The following is a 19,817-nucleotide window of genomic DNA, read 5'->3' on the forward strand; positions in this document are numbered from 1 at the left end:
GAACACAGAAAATTATTCCCTTTTTCTGTCCAACGGAGTTCTAGATGGCAATACACTGGACACCAGGTGCCCTGGAGTCCTGTCCAGGACTGCAGCCAGGATCTAGTCCTAGATAAACAGACATCTTCAGACTGCATGGGCCAGCAGCTCAAGCAGTTTCCAAGTATCACTCCCAGCCAAGCACGCTCCTGTTATTCACTGTGGACCTGAAGGCAAGGATGCGCGAAGTGTCCTCTGTGTCTGTGGGGAAAACCTGCAGGTGCCTCACAAAACAGAAATGGGTAATATTGCTCATGCGTTACACCACTGGATGGGAGGACTTTCCGGTTGTGAAGACATCTAACACCTAAAGGGACAGAACCTACTTCGCTGTTTTTCCCCAACAGTTGTACTATCAACGTACCCAGACCATCAACCCATCTCATGTAGAAAGAGCCTCTACAAGATGATCTTCATCTGAACTCCATTTCCTTTCTTCTTCAAACACATGGCACCTCCAGTTGGAGCCAGATGTTAAGAGCTTAACCTCCAGACAAAGGAATTCTTTTGAAACTTCAGCCATCTACTGTAGCACTTCCATGGAGCAGAGCTCTGGAGAACCAGCTATCATCATTGCCCTGCCAGCAAGGCAACACAAGCTCTCTTTAGCTTGCCAGATGCTCCCAAGCATGAAAAGCAGGAAGAGAAACTGGACGGATTTTAGAAAAGCATGGTATATTCCCATTTTGGAGACAGGGCACCTGAGACAAAGGAAGATTAAATTCCTTACCAAAGACCATCTAGTGAATTTTCAACAGGATCCAAACCAGGAGAGGGACAGAAAAGAACAACTGAACCCTGCCACTTCTCAAGAAACTTCAGGTACCAATACTTTACTGCCAAATACTTTTGTCTGCTGTAAATTACAATTACATAGGTGATCACTCTGTTATTGCAAAACTCCACTCCTTGTGAATACAGAAGAAACTGAACTTGACTTCAAAAAGCACTCACTACTGGCCTAATCCTTTTGCCATCAAAGCGCTGAGAAGGCTTTTCTGTTGGCTTCAGTGGCAGCAGAGTTCAGCTAATAACTTCCGAATATCTTACCTAGCACCATCAAAGTTGCAGGAACGTTTTGAGAGCACCTCCTTGAAATAAAACAGTTGGATAGATGATTGTGTGGGAAAAACACAGACATTTTAAGGCTGCATTCAAATCCCCTAAATTTTGCACATATTCAGACTTGGTGAATTTTAGAAATCAAAATTTCATGGAGCAATTCAGATTGCTCTCTCTCTGGGACTCTGTTCAAGATCTTTAAAGCAGGCAATTTGAATACAGCCTTTGGTTTGTTGTTGAAGGCTAAGAGAATGAAAATATAATGATAATTATTGCTTCAGATTTCCCCTAGGACCTAAAAATAGTAACACTTGCAGCAGTGTATTACGCTGCACTTTCCAGTGGTCGAAGGCACTTTCCATTCCCACCACCTTCCAGAGGAAGATCGATACAAAATGGGCTCTAATGAAGAATACATGGCAAAATGACAAACACTGTAAAGAGAAAGATCCTTAAAAAGCAGAAAGCTGCTTAGAATCAAAGTCCTCTTCTGCCACTGAGATACTTCGATATTAACATTTATGCAGGTTTTAACCACACAGTTGGTAAATAGCAACACTTTAATTATTAACAGTCAAAAAGACAGTAAGACAGACGTTCATTTTTATTTTCTCTCAGATATTGCTTCATCTCACAGCCCTCTCCATGTTGCAGCCAATCCTTTTATTACAGAAGTTCACTGACCCAAACCAGAAAGGTCATTTAATCACATCCAGTAATTCACCCACCAAGACCAGACAGCACTGCTATACTCCTTTCAACTGACCTCCTGCACACACAAATCACAGAACTCTTCCAAAATGCTGGATTAAAGAAACCCTTTTCAGAGAGATAGCAAATCTTGTCTATACTCCAAGCAATGGCAATTCCACCATTTCCTCTCACAAGCTGTTCTGAACTTTAATTTTCCTTGCAGCTAGGAAACTGTGTCTTATTTCAAGGTTGAATTTGTCCAACTTTCAGTCGCTGGATCCTGTTATGCCTTTGTCTGCAAGATTGAAAAGCACCCCACTATGCAAGAATAAATGCTTCTTCCTTCCAGTCATTATCACAAGTCTAGTGCCACATGCTGGCATCAGGGAAGTCACGAAAGCAGAGATGCACGGCACTGAGCGCTAACATCACATTAATCAGTCCCCTGCCTATGGATGAGCACTTGGACTGCCTTAAGACAAACTTGTGTGTGTGTGTATGTGTACTGTGAATTTCATTTTTTTAAATCCCTCCTGTTAAGGAAAGTTTAAAACAGAGACCAACCAAAAAACAAAAGGCATTGACTCTCAGTAGTCTGAAACTGCAAGTATTGATGTGAACCTTGTAACAGTTGAGGGAGAGAAGAGTCACTTGGGTAGTTCTGCTCCCATGATCAGAGCTGTCCACCTATGCTCTTGCAGAGTAAAGACATTTTTACTGTAAACTGCAGTTGAATCTTTCACGTAGGATTGCATTTTCCACAACAAAATGAGATCTGACACATACTGTGTGAGCCCAACCACCGTTGTTGGCCCAAACTATAGTTGTTTTCAAAGAAGAACAATGTTTGGTCAGGTTACTCTGAAGTCTCTCCTAAGGCCTTCACTGGGCACAACTCTCCCTAGGCTTAAGGTCGCATGCTGTCTTCAGTCACCAGCCAAAAACCCTCTCGTTGGCAATGAAGAGCTGAACAATGACTGAGGATGGGATCTGAAACTCCTATAGTAAAAAAACAATTGAGGCTGAATAAACAGTGAATAAAATCAGGAGAGGACCAGAATTTTAGCACACATGGTCTTGGTTCGATGGAGGATTTTCCCAGGGACAGATGTGCACAGACATACGCCAGCCAGTATTTTAACATCCAAGTTGCAGCCATACTGGCAGTGGTGACTACCAGTGATTTCTCCCTAGATTTTTGGGACACCTTTCTCCAAACTTCTCCGTTTTCCTTCTTCCCCTCCAAGTTTTATTCGTGCAACAGTTCTTGGCTTACACTAGAGAGGGTGCAGGAAGACTGATGCAACAGGGAGAGGCAAGTCCAAGTTGAGTGAGGTGAGCTGGATCTTCACCCTCCAGGACTGGAGCAAAGGGGAACAAGCAGGAGCACAGCAAAGCTTATCAATAACTAAAATTCTCTTAACTTTTAAGATCTGAAATTCACTGATGTGTACACTAGATTATAGCACGTGTATTTAGAAAGGGACACAGCTGGGTTTTTACATCAACGTTAAATGTGTATTTTCCAGATTTGCAAACTGTGCATAAATGTATGATCTCTGCATTAGAGGTAGGAGCCAGAGTTGCAACTCTGGATCAAACCAGAGAAATCAAAAACATGAAACAGAGCTGTGAAACCACTGGACAGGACAGATACATTATGAACTCAACACATTGCAAGTCCTTAGAAAAAATAAAGAAAGAATAATGTTGTAATATATTCCTTGGAGCAGGGATCAGTTTTCTTCAGTGCTTGTGCAAAATCTAGTGCTCAGCAATCCTACTAAGGGGTCCATTACTCATGCTACTATACTGCAGTAATAAAGTAAATGGAAGGAAAATTTTAAAAAAATCATCAAAAGTGGATCACATGCGACTAACACAACAGCTTTCTCTGATAAGACAACTGCTGAGGGAATTGGAGCAGCCACAGTCTGTGCTTCATGAAGCACTAGCAAGGTACCACACGGGAAATTACAAGCTGTGGATTTCTACAGCAGTCCTGAGGTAGGGAAAGTCCTGGTTAAAGCAAAGATATCCTCAGACAACTACTGGGCTGTCGCTGCAATTCCTGAAGTCTTGAGCCTACTCCCATACAATTTTTATTAATGACCTGAATACAGAATGAAAAGAGTGTTCAGAAGGCCCCACTGAAGTTTGTAGAGGCACCCTTAATAGAAAGAAAGATCAGGCTATCATAGAGAAAGAACTAGATGACCTCAAGAACTGGAGTGAGAAAAACAAGATGAAATTCAATAGCATGAAATGCAAGGCCAGGGACTGGGCTAATACCGAGAAATTCTGCTGTGAGGTGGCAGCTGCTGGAAATGACAGAGGTGAAGGGTCCAGGTTCATTAGTCCATCCCGTGAGAACTGAGAGTCACAAATGTGACATGGCCATGAAAAAGCTAAATGCAACTCCAGAAAATATCAGGTAATTCTAGCAGAGATGAGCTATTGCTATTATATTGGGCCCAGCAAGATCTCATTTGAACTATTTGTAAATTGTGGGTAATTTAAGTTCAAGTAAGATATACTGAAGGGTAGATTAGGGCAGGAGAAGCTGTCTTGTAAGAAGAAAGTAAATATCTTGGCCTGTTTAGCCTCGCAAAAAGAATGCCAGAAGAAGAATTTGATTATTCTACATAAACACCACAGGGAAAATACCAACAAAAGGGAAAATCTATTTATGCTGAAACATCATGTTAAGAATAAGTATGTGCAGACCAGCCATGAATATGTGTAGGCTGGAAATTAGGATGTTTCTAGCCATCAGAGACAGTGGGGGTTTGAACAGCATTCTAGTGGGAACAGCAGGGGCAAAAGTCTTCACAATTTGAAGCTGGTGCCTTACATTTTTTGAGGCACATTATAAACACTATTACTAACTGCAGCTGGGTTCTGGCCATGTAACCCATGAGGGCACTTCGATTTCTAGGTGGAAATGATTGCTTACAGCCTTGGAGCTTGCCAGGTATGAAGAGATTCCTACCCAGATTCTAGCCCCTAAAAAGGATGCAATTTGTATGCAACAGAAAAATATCCTCTCCCGATTATTAGAGAAGCCCAAAGATTTTTAAGATCTGCCTGCCTTCAGAGGGAGTCCACCAGGCCCTAGTGTTCACAGTTTCACAGAGGTTTTTACAATAAGAAGTCCTCAGCAAAATCTGAGCAGAGAACAACCTGCCTCATCCTCCATCCCCCCACTCACCTTGCTCCTCACACACATCAAATCCAGTTTCTGGATGCAGAAAAGCATCTTCCCCGTGTACCTTTAATAGAAAATAAGTGCCCAAATATTCCACATTCTTAAAAGCTGTGCAATAGCCCTTTTCACAAGCAGGGATGATCTGTATAGTCAGTTTTGTAAACAGAAGGAAAAACACGGTCTTCATGCTGTCACTTATATTTGGATGGCAATGTTAGGAAAGGAAGACAGTTTACCTCACCTCCTACCTCCCTGCCTCTTCTTATCCCTTCACTATTTAAGTACCAGGAGCTCTGTTGTCGAGTCACTTGAAACCAGACACAGAAATGCACAAGAGATTATAGTGTGGGCCGAAGTCTCAAGCAGACTCAGCCTTGGCTTTATACCATCTGCTAAATCAGGCAGAGTCTGAGTGCAGGAAGTCTGCAAGTATCAGATCCTGCAGAGGAAACAAAGAGATATGTGGTCAAACACATGCACTGAAGGGGAAAGGTCTAAAGATTTAAATATGCCTCTGGAGTAAGCAGTCATGACCAGCAACCATATTAAACAAGGCACAAGCATGCTGCAGGCCATTTGTGCAATAGAATGGAAATTGGGGAATCTTTCCAATGAGACTTAAAGGAACAAGGGCATTTCCAACAGAGAAAAACAAACATCCTAGAACTAAGGGCATCTATATAATCTTTAGTGTGTGACTTGAGTCATGCCTTGTGAGGTTTCAGTCTCAGATTTTACAGAATCCAGGTGGGGTGATTAGGTTGCTAAACTAACCCTAACTTAACAGATCTTCCAGTCTGTGGGTCTGCTACAATTCTCTCTGGAGAGGATTTTCAAGTCTCACTAACTTCAGTGGATGAAGAATCATGCCATAAATATCTGAAGTTTTTAATATTATTGCTTGCAAATGCCTACATCATAGCTTTACTCTTCCATCAAGCCAACATTTAGTTGAGAAATAAAACAAGCTGCAGGGGTAGTCCTACAGTTTTGAACAATGAAACAACCCCCTTCTTTTCCATGTACATGTTCCACGTCCAAATAATGGACCAGGGCTCCAGATCAACATGATGAACCTTGCCACCAAAGGCTGGAAATCAAAACAGAAAGATATTTACTGACCAACCAACAGGAAATAATCCTGGGTGGGATTATAAGCATTAGTCTCAGTACTAAAGCTAACCACTGGCTTTTTGCCAATCCTGTGCCAAGAGACAGTTTTAAGGAGGTATTTAAGAAGTGTAATGAAGTAGATTTATGGCTGTTTAATGAAGCTCTTCCCCAGTATGCCGCATAGCCTGGGAACAGGCAGGAAACAGTTGTTTGAGGCACTTACAAGAGGACAGTGGAAGCCAGAATCAGCAGAAGCAGAAATCAGCCTCAAACTTGAATGAAAAATGACAGGTAGGGGAAGCAAGGATGTGAAATATCTTTAAAGTAAAGGCAAGCAGCTTACAGATGCAAAAGACGAGTCATTTGAAAGACAAGAAAAGGGCATCAATCAAAATATTCAAAATATAGTAACCAATTCATGGGTCAGAATGTCAAGTCTCAGAATGCGATGTTGTTGAAGCTGACTGGGAAAAAAGAGGCAAGTGCCTGGCTAGAGGAGAGTGTTATCTTACAGTCAGCCATCAAAAACGAAGGAGAAACAAACCTAGATATTAATGTGGGCAGACAAAGGCGGGCTGGGAACAGAAAAGCAGATCCAAGTTTCATCAATCTAAATAGGACAATCTGTGGATGAGACCGACCAGAGGAAAGGTACAGCAAAAAAAAAACCCCGAAAAGCAAAGGAAATGTGGGGTAACACATTCAAAGCCCACAAAAGATGGGAGGAGGGAGGAAAATTCTCTGCAGAAGCAATGGGAGGCTGAACAGCCAGGAGAGAAGAGACATGGGAGTGAGGTGGGAGACATTTTTAAGAAGGAAGGAACGGCTGATTGCATTGAACAGCGATGACGCAAATCAGGAAGATGGCAGACTACAGTGGTCTGGCTTTGTCTAAGAAAAGGTTGGTAAAAGCTGGGACAAGACTAGTTTTGATGGAATGTCAAAAGGTGAAGTCAAACTCGGAGAGGGCCTATGCTAAAACGAGGGAGGGACTCCAGGCAATTTTACAGACGGTGGATTCAGTGAGCTTGGAGCTGAAGGGAGGAATGATAATAGCAGAAGCAAGCAGGATGGTTATATTTCATTTACTTTATGGTAAGTGAGGCTATGGCATCTTTATAGAAGGGGGAATAGTCAGGGGAAAAGGAATGGAGAGGTCAGGAGATTGGATAATGTGGGGTCACCAAAATAAGTCGAGGGTTAGAAGACAGACAGAAATTAAACTCTTTAGTCCCTGAAAAATGGAAGGAAGTTGGAGAGGTAGGATGAAAGCCATGTTTTGCCTTTCTTTCTCTCAAAAAGGAGTTGGCAAGATCCTATGTGGAAAGAGAAGTCAAAATAAGAAAAGGGAGGGTGGAATGAAAGCTACATAATTATAACGGGCTGCCAGTGGCTGTTTTCCTAATTCTTCTCTGCCATAGTTCCTTAAAATTTCACTTCATGCCGGGCTCTGCATTGCACGTTCACACTCTCCTGTACTGGCCTGTGTCCTGAAGAACTTGCAAACAGAGTATTTTAAAAACACAGAGCCCTCACCGAAGTCAGTCTGCTGCTGAAATCAAGTGATCCGCACCATTGTTCAGCTGTAATTAAACTGGAGGCACATTATTTGCTCAAACACTAATGTTTAATTTATCTGCTTGCTCCAGAAGGTGTTTTCCATTTTCCCATCGTTCTCCTGTGAATAGACAATGCCTAACCAATTTCCAGGAAGCAGTCTTTTTTTTATTATTTTTTAAAGTGAAAGGCAGATGCCGAGAAGAACAAATTAGTTAAAGTGTAAAGGTTTCCACAATACCTCTGAGAGCCATTCCAGCCTGGTGCCTTGGGACTGTTAAAACCTCTCTCTAAACAAAGGCTGCTCTGAGTGTAAATCTCATTAACATACAACAGTCCTGCTTGACCTGACTTTGCTCTTCGGTGAAGTGATTGAAATGTAGACAAGCTCCAGCAGTATCAGTAAATTTACATTAGTCTGACAGGTCAGAATCTGAAACCACTGAAACGGTTTTGGAAAGGAAATTTCACACTACCATACTATCAGTCTGTATTGACTGAAACCATGCTGAGCCAACTGTTTGGTTTTCAAAAGCTTTAAGAATTGAGACAGAAGTCTGAGCACCATGTCCGCTTCTGAGAAAGGACTGTGGATGCTAGGAGAGGGCCCGGATCAGGACTTCCTTGAAGCAGACATTCTTTTATGAGACTTTAGCTGTACTTTAGACCCAAGTCCTAGCCCTGAAGCAGATCTAGCAATTACTTTTTTCCCAGGGTGGATTTCATCGTTCCATTTCTGGCTAACATGGTTGTGACAAATAACAAGCCTTTGCAAGGTTTGCTAGGAGCTATAAAATACCCCTTCCAACTGCCACTTGAGCCTTCACAGAACCCCAGAGCTGGTGGTAGCCCATATGAAACAAATGCCCTTTCCTTGCAGTATAGAAATTCCTATATATTTAGGCACCATTAAAGAGTCTTCCTGGATGAAACTACTGAAAAAGGGACATTAAGGAGCAAATACTCTCCACCAGGGAGCCTCATCTATCATATTTGCAATCCTGTCTTGCACAACCCACCTAGTAGAAGGGGAAGTTAAAGCCATTTTTTGGCACTATTGTATAAACCCTGCCTGAAACCAACAGGCCATTCGCATCAGCCTCGCAAAACTAACATCCTAATAATCCCTCCGCACAACCGAACAGACAGATAGGGCTCTTCTGCTGGGAGGGGGAATGAGGCAAGCCACGCAGATGGCACATAAAAATTATTAGGGAGATAACATCGTGCTTATTTAGGGGGTTAGCATCAAAGGAAATACAGGCCCCAGAAAAAGACAGTCTTTTCCTCCTTCTCCCATTTATCTGAAAACCAAATAATGATCCTTTTGGATTCATTGTTGTGAGTGGTTACAGAGAGTAGCAGAGATTACATAGTTACACTTCTCAGCAGTTATTATCAGCTATGCTGCTAAGACTCAAAGACCAAAGACAGAGAGGGTGGGAGACAACGTACCATCCCTCCCATGCCTTAACCCCACTCTGCAGGTCAAGCTGGAAGCAAAAACTAGCCTCGCACGGTGATACGATGAAGACATGGTGAAACAGATTGTCCTGGGGAGACAGCCTGTGATCACTACAAAGTTGGCACTGCTATTCCTCGAGCAAGTTCCCTTAAAAAGAATGAGCAAGATCTCTTTTTGAGGATGATTTGCGTATCTCAGTGCTGGGGAATGGCATCCTATTAACAGCCCTGAATCACAGCCTTGCTCTCAGAGGCAAGCACACAACCACTAACGGGTCTAACTCTCAAACACCCCCCTGAGGCAAGCAAACACTACCTGCCTGACACCAACAGGGAAGGACAACAGCTTTCCTGAAAGTCTCAGAGATTATCTGGTCTACCTAATTTTTGTATCATATTAAAAAGTCTTTTCAGGAGCATCATTACATATCAAGTAGCTTTGAAATTAGGACTCCTGTGTGAATATAATTTGATGTTATTTGTTAGAGAGAAAAAAAGGGTCATTTCTGTCAATATCCCTGTCTGTGCAGCTTTCTGCTCAAACTCTCCAAGTTAAAGTGAATGCAATAGAAATCAGCTCTCATTTTCTACGTGCTTCTTTGATACCTATACCCAGGTTGGTGAATACCACATTTTCTACAGTGCATCCTCCCTCCAACTTCCCAGCAGTTTTGGGAAGTGCTCTTATTTCTGTGCACTGTTTTTACCTAGAGGTATAGGAAGAATCCATTCGCTTCAGTGACAGACAGCACCTAAAAACCACTGGAGATCTGGGTTTGAGAAATGGAGAGCATTTTCACATTAGTGGCTGCCAATGAGACTGAATCCACATGGCCTCTTGAGCCCCAAGTGTAAGGGATCTTGCTGCCAACAGCCAAGCTAACAAGAGAAACACTGGCTTGTTTTCTGATGCGGTCTAGCCCCACGAGCACGGCACTGCCTTCAGACTAATAAGCTCTGCCAGGGAACTCTGCAGTCCTCGGCGTCCTTTCCAACATGAGCTGTGTTTTGTGTTTTAGACTTGTGCTGATCATACAGGAAGACTCCGACAGAGCAAGAAACTGATCCTGCGACTCCCATGGACCAGTCTAGCTTTTAGACAACCCTCCCCATTGACAGGAACTTCAAAATGTAATGAGGGTTGGTGAATATTCATTTGTAGCATCTGTGCTAATTTGCATTCTGTTTGCAGGAAGGCTGGTATCCACCCTCCTCACGGGGCTGACACAAGGGATAGGCTCACGTACAAAGGCTCACTTACACCCTCCCCATTTAGGGGAAAACCCAAAGCTTCAGTGGAATCTAAATAACAGGTAAGCCATGTACTGGCTCTCTACACTCAGAATGTTACGATTTGTTTTGGTCATGCTGGTGAATGGAAGACATGTTTTACTAGACTTAGGTTTAATAGGCTCCAATAAATATGCAAATTTCCAAAACAATTAAATATACATGCCATGATGGAGTTGCATCCAAGTATATTTTCTAATTAAAAAATCCCTCCTTGTCTCTGGCAGTCCTCTAACCAGTGGGCTGGGCAGGCTCCTAACAGAACCGATGCACAAAGTAGACACACGCTAAATGGTAGGAATGGGTGTTGCAGACTGGCTGAGGGATTTTGTTACGTGGGTACCAGTTCTGTACTTCATGTTTGGCTTAACTAAGGGCACTTCCTCCGTCTACTCTGATGAAAAGTGGACTCACATATTCAACAGTTTCCAAAGGGCAGTAACGCCTGCTTGTAAAAGGCCACGGTCACCTTTGATCCAAGGACACATTTGTGCTGATTGCATTGTCAAAAAAATATTTTAAGATCATGTCTGCTAGAGTATGGGTCACCCTTTGTATTATGGGTACATTTATATTTGATTTATGGGGTTAATAAATTATTAATAAATGTTGCGGGCATAAGTAGTCCACATTATAGATGGCTACAAGCAACCCATTAACCTGTTGGACTTCAGCAGTCTGTAGGAATTAACCATTTATTGAAACTGTTGTAATACAAATGAGCCATTTCACTACTATGCCTTTAACATATGACTGAATACTGCTCCTCAAGGGAAAGGGTATTTCTCACGGCAGGTAGAGCTGGGGAAGGAGAAAGACAACTCCTAGCTACTAACTCCCAGATTCTTTGGATCCTTTCCCTGGCCCTGGGCCACTAGTTCAAACTGCAGTGCCTCCACTTACTCATATTTAAACTGGAGATGACTGGCTTGCCTCACAGGTGGCTAGCAGAGATTGCCCTTTGTTCTGTATTTTGAGATGCGATATATCCTTGCAAAGGACAATTAACCTGAACATATTTTTTGCTTGCGCACGATGTTTTTTTCAATCCCCATTAGCTTACACAGTGAAATTCTCTCTCAGAAACGCTTCTTTCTTAGGCCTCCTTTTGACAGAAAGTGCTTTACATAATCATAGTCAACAGTAAATCACAGCCACAAGATATCTTTAGTCAAAGGGGCTACTGAAGCAGTAGCTTGAATTTGGCTGTATGAGCAAGAAGCCACCATCTTTTTCCCCACTTTTTTTACTCACTTCTGGCATGATTTCAATCTTCTCATAGCGCCGCTTGTACGGAAGAGTCAGCACCTCTGCTCTGCGGTAAGACATCGGCGGAGGCTGGCAGTCTATCATCAGATCTGTGCGATGAGACTGGGTGGGTGGTGGCTGAGTGTACTGCTCCGGGCAAACTACGTGGAGAGGCTGGAAAAGAAGAGTGTGGTGACTTACAAAAATGTTTGGTTGATTCTGTGCGCTGTCCTACAACAGTAATCATTGCCGTAAGGAGGTTTGCAGATTGTTATTAGCAAGCTAACTTATTTGTATGAAAACAACATGCAAAAGATGCAATCCAGAAGATCCAGTCAGTATTGGAACAAACTGTTCAAGGAGCAGGCAGTCTTTGCTTTGTATACAGCGGTGTCCAGAGTAACAAGGCCTAAGTTTGTGTCTTTAATCATGACTTCAATATCAGCAGTCATGTTAGCTGCCATAAGGAGAGAAAAAAGAAGAATATTCAATAGCTTTTTCTTCCAAATCCTTGTCATCTAAATTGGAAGCAAATGACAGTAGTGGTGGAGACCATCACAAAATGGCATGGAGTGAGGCAGATGTATCAACATGCAAGGCTGCAAAAACTTTAGCACAATAAGCAATTCTGAGTTTTCATGACCTGTCAGCAATATATTAACAAAGCATAAACAGCCTGGTTGCCACAAGGATCACTGCAGGATTTAAGGAAGCCAAAAGACAAGACAGTGTTTCTGTACACTGTCTTGGAAACAGCATTATATTTCAGTAGTAACATGGAAGAAGATGCTTGTCCGAAAAACAGGCAGCGACAATTGGTATCAGTTGTATGGTGACAAGCCAGGTCACAGAACAATAAGATAAAATGATCCAGACATTGTTAAGAGGTTTGGAAGAATATGTATTTTTGCGTTCAACAAGTTGAAGATAGAACAAAGGGAAAAGTTCAGCCAGGAAAAAAACTGGGTATTATTTAATTATGTCATGAGTCAGAAAGCAAATTTCAGTAGAAACAAATTGGATAGACAAGGAGAGGCCACTAAAGCCAAGAAGAGTCAAGGGGGGAAAGCAGACACTACATGAACGCTCTGGCCTTCTTCCTAGACAGAAGTCGTCTGGATTTTGCAAATGGAGTAGGGAAAGCAGTGGATTTGGAAGAAACACGAGAGTGAAACTCCAGAACAGCAGGGCCAGGACCAAAGCAAGTATCAACTGCAGGATAAAGAGCAGAGGAGATGGTTAAAGCTGAAGGCGCTGAGGATACTCAGCACTTGGTACCCTTTACATTAAGACTGTATTAGACACAGGCAGGCTTATTCATACAAACAAGAAAAAGAATAAGGGAAAAAGTTATTATGACTATATATACCTAAAAAAGAGGAAAGGAAAGTACACACCATTTGCTCTGCGCTCTAACCTTTTAGGGATCTTCCAGCCACTCTGTCCAGAGATTGGCAGTCATGCCAGTCATTTTGAAGCAGGATGATAAAGCAGAGCTCAATGCTGTGCGCTCTCTCATGGAAAAAAGGATCTGGGTGTTGTCTTGATTTTGCTATTGTTTTATGTAAGAGTTGTTCACAATTGACCTATTTATTTCAGGTGTGTGAAGAAACATAAGAAAAGGCAACAGAAAGTTCATTACCTGGACTTCTTTGAGTAATTTAGACACCTGAATAAAATTCAGTCTTGTGTCAATGGGACAGTAAACACATTTCATCGCCAAAGGTTGATAAGGAGCCAGGGCATCTAGATAAGAGAAATCGGGTTCTGAAAAGAGAAATGTTGAAAACACTGAATGCCTATTAAGAACAAAGATGGCCCAATTCCTTTCTGATTCTACATTCTAGTCTAGACAAGCTGTTGTTCAGCGATGTTAATTCTGTTATAGATTTCTCTTCCCTTCTTCCTTCCCCCACCCGTTATTTTCAGTTAATTTGATGAAAATTATGCCCACAATTAGTCTTACCTTAATCAAGCAACAGAGCAATACTATTTCATTTGAACACATTATTGCATGATTTTTATAACAAATTTAATCAAGACAAAAACATCATCTCTTATTTTTAATCAGATCCTGCAAAAGAAGGCAAGATGCATTTTTTGTACCATAAACTAACCCAAATGTCAGCTTGTTTTGCACTATGACAAAAATGCAGCATAAAGATCATGTCTTGATAAACGTGTACCAATGTCCTCTGCTGTAGACACATTGCCCCCCAACTCCTCTTTTTCCTTACAGTGTATATATATATTTTTTTTTAATCTAAGTGCCAGGTTTAGACTGGTAGAAAAACAAGGGTCCAAATTTTAATATAACCCAAGAGGACCTGTAGGGAGCCCTCCTGTTGAAGGGACAGGCAATTGGGCTTTTTACAGTTATGCCAGCAGAGCAGTTCTAGTTCAGGCCAGTATGAACTAAAGGTTGCTTGTGGTAAGGGCTATCCAGAAGGAGAGACGGGCTGTCATAACTTTATTAGTTGGTATCTTTATTAGACCTAGCAAGTCTCAACTTCCCTTTGTACTCTTATTATTGACTTCTAAAAATCAGATTACAGGTTTGCCAGGGAAAAGTCATGCACTGACTTTTACTCACACAGAGAGTAATACAACATTGAGAATACTACAGAAAAATACAATTTTCTTGGTGATGAAAAATGTAGGTCTCATAGGTGACACAGCGTCGGATAATGTAGCCACTTGATTCTGGGGGCCACCAGCTAACGATGTGGAAAATGCCATCACTATCTACTTCATAATTGTGGGATAGATCGCATAAAGGGAATGCTAGAGAAGAAAAACTGGTATTAGTTTGGTAACTACAGAATGAGAAAAAGAGTAGGGAGATGCATGAAAGACTTATCTGCTAGACTATTCTGAACCACAGGGCCTCAAAGGACAACCTGCAGAGTGAAGTGCAGTTGCAAACCACCAAGCCTTGCTAGAAAACAGTATGAGGTGTTTTTCTGGTGTCTGCTTAGGCTGTGTAAAAGGATGAACTTAAAGGAAACTTAAATACAGAGACTTCAGTCTAGATTTAGACAGCCATCTTCTATGTTCTTACATCACCCTGAGGAGGACATTGGCTGGATTTCTCATGTAGACAGCAACAAAAAATGTCCTTAAAACTTTACCACAGGAAGTTCAGCACACAGCATGGCATCCGACATTCAATATTGGGCCTCATTCTACTGATAAAGACAAGTTAATTGCTAGCCTAAAAATCTGCTGCTGGCTAAGTACCAGTGATCATGATGTGGTTATATTTATCCTGTGAGGACAGAATATAGCATCAGCCAATGATACAGACATTTGGAACTCTCAAAGGGATAATTTTCCCATGTTTAAAGCAATTGTCAGAATAACTGCCTGGGAAGATCAAAGTGAGAAATATTAACAAAAAATGATAATTGTACAAGAACATCTTACTAGATGCCCAAAAAGCCATGAATCCACAAACATGAAATAAAAATTATACTGGGCAAAAAGCCATGCTAGTTAAAAGCAGATGTGTTAGTGGCAATGAAACAAAGCCTAAAAATATCGATGTAAAAAATGGGAGTTAATGGCAGTTAAGTTTAATAGCAATGAACAGAAGTTTAAAAATGAGAATACTGAGAAGGTAGCTAGCTGAAGAATGATCAGTGGTCAACTAGGGTTAAATCAGAAGACATTTTAGAACTCATTGGGAAAAGCCAGAAAACTTAAGTCAGGCACAGGTCCTTTGCTAGAGATGTACAATGAAATTGCAAATAGTAAGTTTAGAAAGTTATCAGAAGAGAGCTTTTCCATCCCATCTGGTGTTGCGGATGACACAGAGATTTGACTGCTTGTATCTGAGAATGCCATGAGGCAGCACCTATCCAGACTAAGTATTTTTGAATCAGTAGGCTCAGATAATCTACAGACGTGGACTTTTTGATCTAAGAATCCAGTCTATAGCCTCTCTGAACTGCTAATAAGAATGTAAGTAGTCTTGGAAAAGTGAGAAATTCTAGTGAAGGAATTCTAACACAGGACTTTGAAGATTTAGAACATGTGAAAAACATAACTTGAGCTAGTCTCACAGTAAACTCATGTGACATACAGGAATAGCTGTTTTGAAACTACCAAGAAAACAGAAGTCACCTGTCTGATGGAAGACAGTGCCTGTCGAGGACATATATTGACTTTTTCTGACAGAATTACAGGTCTTTAGCTTTTCCCCCAAGACATCTGATTTACTACTGTGTGACAATGAGTTATAAAGTCTTCCACTGTACAGCACTAATGTGGCACGCATGAGCTGTTTTTAAGATCTCCGAGGGAGTTAGTTTTTAAAACGTTGTTATCGGAAAGAGAGCAAGAAGCAGACTTCTTTCTACCATGTTTTCTTCTACAATTTCTTTGTGGCTTAGTGGTATTCAATGTTTTTAATCAATAATCTATTCAATACTGCTTCAGCAGTAGCATTTGCAGATGACACAAACAAGCAGAGCAGCACTACAGCTGGTGTCCTGTCTATTGGCTGCAGCTGCTGTGTTAGTCTATATTCTCTCGTAGTTGTTTTTTATGTTACAAATTGGAAAGGAGGAGACTACCTAGCTCCTGTGGACTGAACAAGCAGTGTCATCATTAACAATACTGCATGGCCTGTAGTTTAAAGGTCCTAATTACTAGAATCTAGGAGTCTTTCACAGAAAAAGCTAGAACATCACCTGCTATCACATACGGCTTCAATAGACTGAATTTCTTTCATAACTACAGGAGATTTTATCTTAAAACAGGAGAAGCTAGGTAATTAAATAATAAAAATCCTGGGCATCAATGGAGGTGCTTCAGATTTCCACTGGAGTTACTAAGAACAGAAAAATTTAATCTGCTAGGAATTTCTGTAGACATAGATGTCTTTGTTCCAGCTGAGACGGTCGTAAGAAAGTAGGAACATCCTGCCGAGTGGATATGTCTACAGAGACAGAAACTGCAGTCCAAAAGCCACAGATAGATAAATTTAGGAAACAAACCACCACAAGTGCCTGGAATCATTGTGCGCTCCAAGGTCACCACAACCACAGCAGATCTCAACTGGAGTTTCCTTTGAAGTATAAACTGAGAATGAATCTCAAAGATCATGACCTAATGCATCCACAGGTTGTTACAACCGCCATTCAGATGCCTTAACAACTTGCCAGGGCCACATTCTAATAGAAGTCTGCTCTATTTCCTCACTTCAGAGAAGGATTACATTTTAATACCAAAAGGTCAATTACCTCTCCCTACAAGATGGCACAGAATAAGAGTTCTTGCCATTAAAGGCCAGTTTCTGACACCCTCGCTGATCGTGGGTAGCACATTCAGAACATGATTAATGCCACTGATTTCCTCTGCACAACCCAGAGGGTGCACATACTCTGGTTTTAATTGAAGCCCCAACTGGAGTAGAATTCACTATTTCCAAGATAATGCATATCTCTACTGCAATTTTACCAATTACTATAATTAGGGCATATCTCCTGAAACTACCTGAAAGGGCAGGAGAGATGGGTACTGTAACAGCTATGACGTTAGTGCTGTGGTACCATGAACCAATTCCCAGCATAAACAGTCTAGATTTAAGTGTCTTACCTCCTCAGCAGGAACCCCCTTGTATCTTCCCTCCCCTTGCAGTAGGGCTAATTACACACTTCTTTAAATCTTTCCAAATTGCTTTAACAGTACCATGGTACTGTGACACTTTTTGGTACCAATATTGTGAAAAAATCAAAGGGACTTGCCCATCACTATCCTCAAGTCTATAGTCAAAAAAACAAAGAAAGAAAGAAATAACCCTTTTACAAAGCCTGTTTCCTTTAGGAGTTTCTGTGCTTTCCAGCAGCCCTATTCACTAAAAAGAGGAGGAAAATAAGCTTAACAGTGGGACTTCATCACGCCCTTGCTGTGGGAGTAGGTTTGATCAGTTACTCCGTGTTTTCCTCGCCATTTCTAATTACTTTGTCCTAGTCCAAAATCCACACCTTTTCTATCTGGCTAAGTTATATGTAACGCATCTCCCAATTATACCAGAGCTAGTTATACATAAAATCAGTAGCAATGGCCTAAGGGATTATTTCCCTTCTCAGATCTGAAGAGTGCCCACTATAGGGTTCTGTTTGAATGACACATCAGGTATAAACAGGAGGCACTTGGACAGAACGTCAGTTTGAGAGAAGGCCTTCAAGTATTTTTAAAAGAGATCAAACTCTGGAAGATAGCCTCTCTGCTAGATTTCACAAAAGCTTCATGTTCTCTCTTAAATACTTCGTCTGGCTGTTAATGATTGGCATGGTCCCAGGATGCAGCTGCCCTGTGGATCTCAGACCGTAGCTCATTCTGAGGTAGATAGGGCTTGATTCATTAAATCCATTAAAAGCAGGGTCAGCACTAGAAGCAGACTGGGAGAAGTGGAGGAACTTAAAAGACCTGTTGTGCCCCTGGCAGCCTGAGTCATTGAGAAAGGAAACAGCTCCCCAGGGTATTAGCTAGAGCTGTACCTTCAACTTCAGATACAAATGTGTCTGTCAGCCAAAAAGCGTCTGAAAAAAAAGGCTCAGCCAAAAGGCGAGAACGGCATAGATCACTACTGCCAGGTCAGTATGGGGTGCGTGCTTCTGAAACAGCAGAGATGACAGAAACATCTTTAGAAACAGACTGTCTGGTTGCCTGAGGTTTTGATGAAAGGGCAGGAGAAAGAATGAGGAAAGGTTTGTGATTCCAATGGAATATGGAGAAGAAGTGTTTCTCCTTTCTGACCAGCGTCAATTAGGTCTTGCCTGGGTTTAACTTGCAGCCAGCTGCTTTTAATCCAAAAATTAATTTCCTGTAGGCATTTTACTGCTGTGCATAACAAAGATTTTGCTTAGAAATGGCAGGAATGGACTCTGCATGGCGAAGGTTGGCTCTGCAGGGCTAAAATGAATTAAATGGCACAATAATTACATTTGTCCCTACAGTCAATCCTGGGTTCTTAATTTAGACGAGCTCCTTCTGAAGTCAGAAACTTCTGCCCCAGAACAAATGAGTAAAGCCCCTAGGATGTGGTCACACTTAACCAGAGCGCACAACCTATTGTTAATTTGATAATGATAACTGCATTTTACTTACCTGTGAATATAACAGTGTTCAAGCTAGATTTTCCCCATAACTCCATGAAATGAACCACATCCCCAAATCTAAGAGAAGGATGTCCAGTAAACACAACACATGGCTGCTTGAAGTCATTGCTGAAGTCTCCATGGATGCTGGGATAATGTTTCAATTTGTTTGTCTGAATGAGCTGAAATAAAAACAAAAATCCAGACATTACAAACTTTTCATGCCTCTGTGCTCTGTAATTCAGTGTTTATTTACCTGAGATTACAAATCTTCTACAGTTTATTTCTAACTCATCACAGAGTCCCTTCTTGCATATCCCCTAGATTTTCCAACAAATTTAGTCATGACTGTCCTAAATGTTATGAAAAGGAAGTCGGAGTATGGGGCCAGGTGCCTCCAAGTCCTTGCTCTCATTTCTTTGGTACCAGCAGTATGGTAACTGAGAGGAAACTCCACAAACACTCCCTGCTTAGAGTTTCCTGGAGTGAGCAGAGTGTTCAGCTGCCAAATTCAAAATAAGCTTTTTTTTCCTATTTGCCATGTCTACAAAGAGCTCTGGGCACTGATGTTTAACCTGGTTTTCTTGCATCACAGTAATACCAGGCAATTTTGCCTTCAGCAGTATGTTGCTATGAGTTTCATTGGTATAATGGGTTTGCACAAAGTCAAGTCCTCTGAAAAAACTTATGAAAGAACAGACTGACCTGCCCTTCCTTAACTATTGCTGAAACTAATAATAACAGTGAACTAAGAGCAATAAGAACTACTTGTCACTAGAGCTGGCAAACAGAGTGCAATCAACTATGCATGTGGAACAGACTTCTTTCCTAAGATGGGGAAGTTTATTTATCAAGGCACTTTCTGAAGAAGAATTTCGCTTTATTTCTCCTGCCACTGTCTTCTAATCTGTAAAGCAAGGTTCAACTTAAAAAGCAATTTAATAGATTAGTCTACTAAGCACTTCCATGCAATATTTTGCAAGTATTTTCTTGGCAGGTATATGCTTCCATCCCCAGACTGAAAATAACTGTAAATA

At 41.4% G+C, this 19,817-nt stretch overlaps 1 protein-coding gene across 8 annotated transcripts in view; it reads right to left on the reverse strand.

Moving 5' to 3' along the window:
* The window catches only part of INTS9 (integrator complex subunit 9), a 74,830-nt gene that overhangs the window by 9,426 nt on the left and 45,587 nt on the right, over positions 1-19,817 (reverse strand). For all 8 annotated transcript variants that reach the window (XR_012672841.1, XR_012672842.1, XR_012672843.1 and 5 more), the window contains 3 exons: positions 18,791-18,962; positions 13,317-13,441; positions 11,681-11,848 (listed from right to left, as the gene is read on the reverse strand). Coding sequence is in view for 5 of the 8 variants with exons in the window: in XM_075144813.1 (XP_075000914.1) it covers positions 11,681-11,848; positions 13,317-13,441; positions 18,791-18,962 (465 nt within the window). In the remaining 3 variants the exon portion in view is untranslated. The remainder of the gene's footprint in view (positions 1-11,680; positions 11,849-13,316; positions 13,442-18,790; positions 18,963-19,817) is intronic.

The sequence above is a fragment of the Calonectris borealis genome, chromosome 3 (assembly GCF_964195595.1).
Source record: "Calonectris borealis chromosome 3, bCalBor7.hap1.2, whole genome shotgun sequence".
NCBI classification, from domain to species: Eukaryota; Metazoa; Chordata; class Aves; order Procellariiformes; family Procellariidae; genus Calonectris; species Calonectris borealis.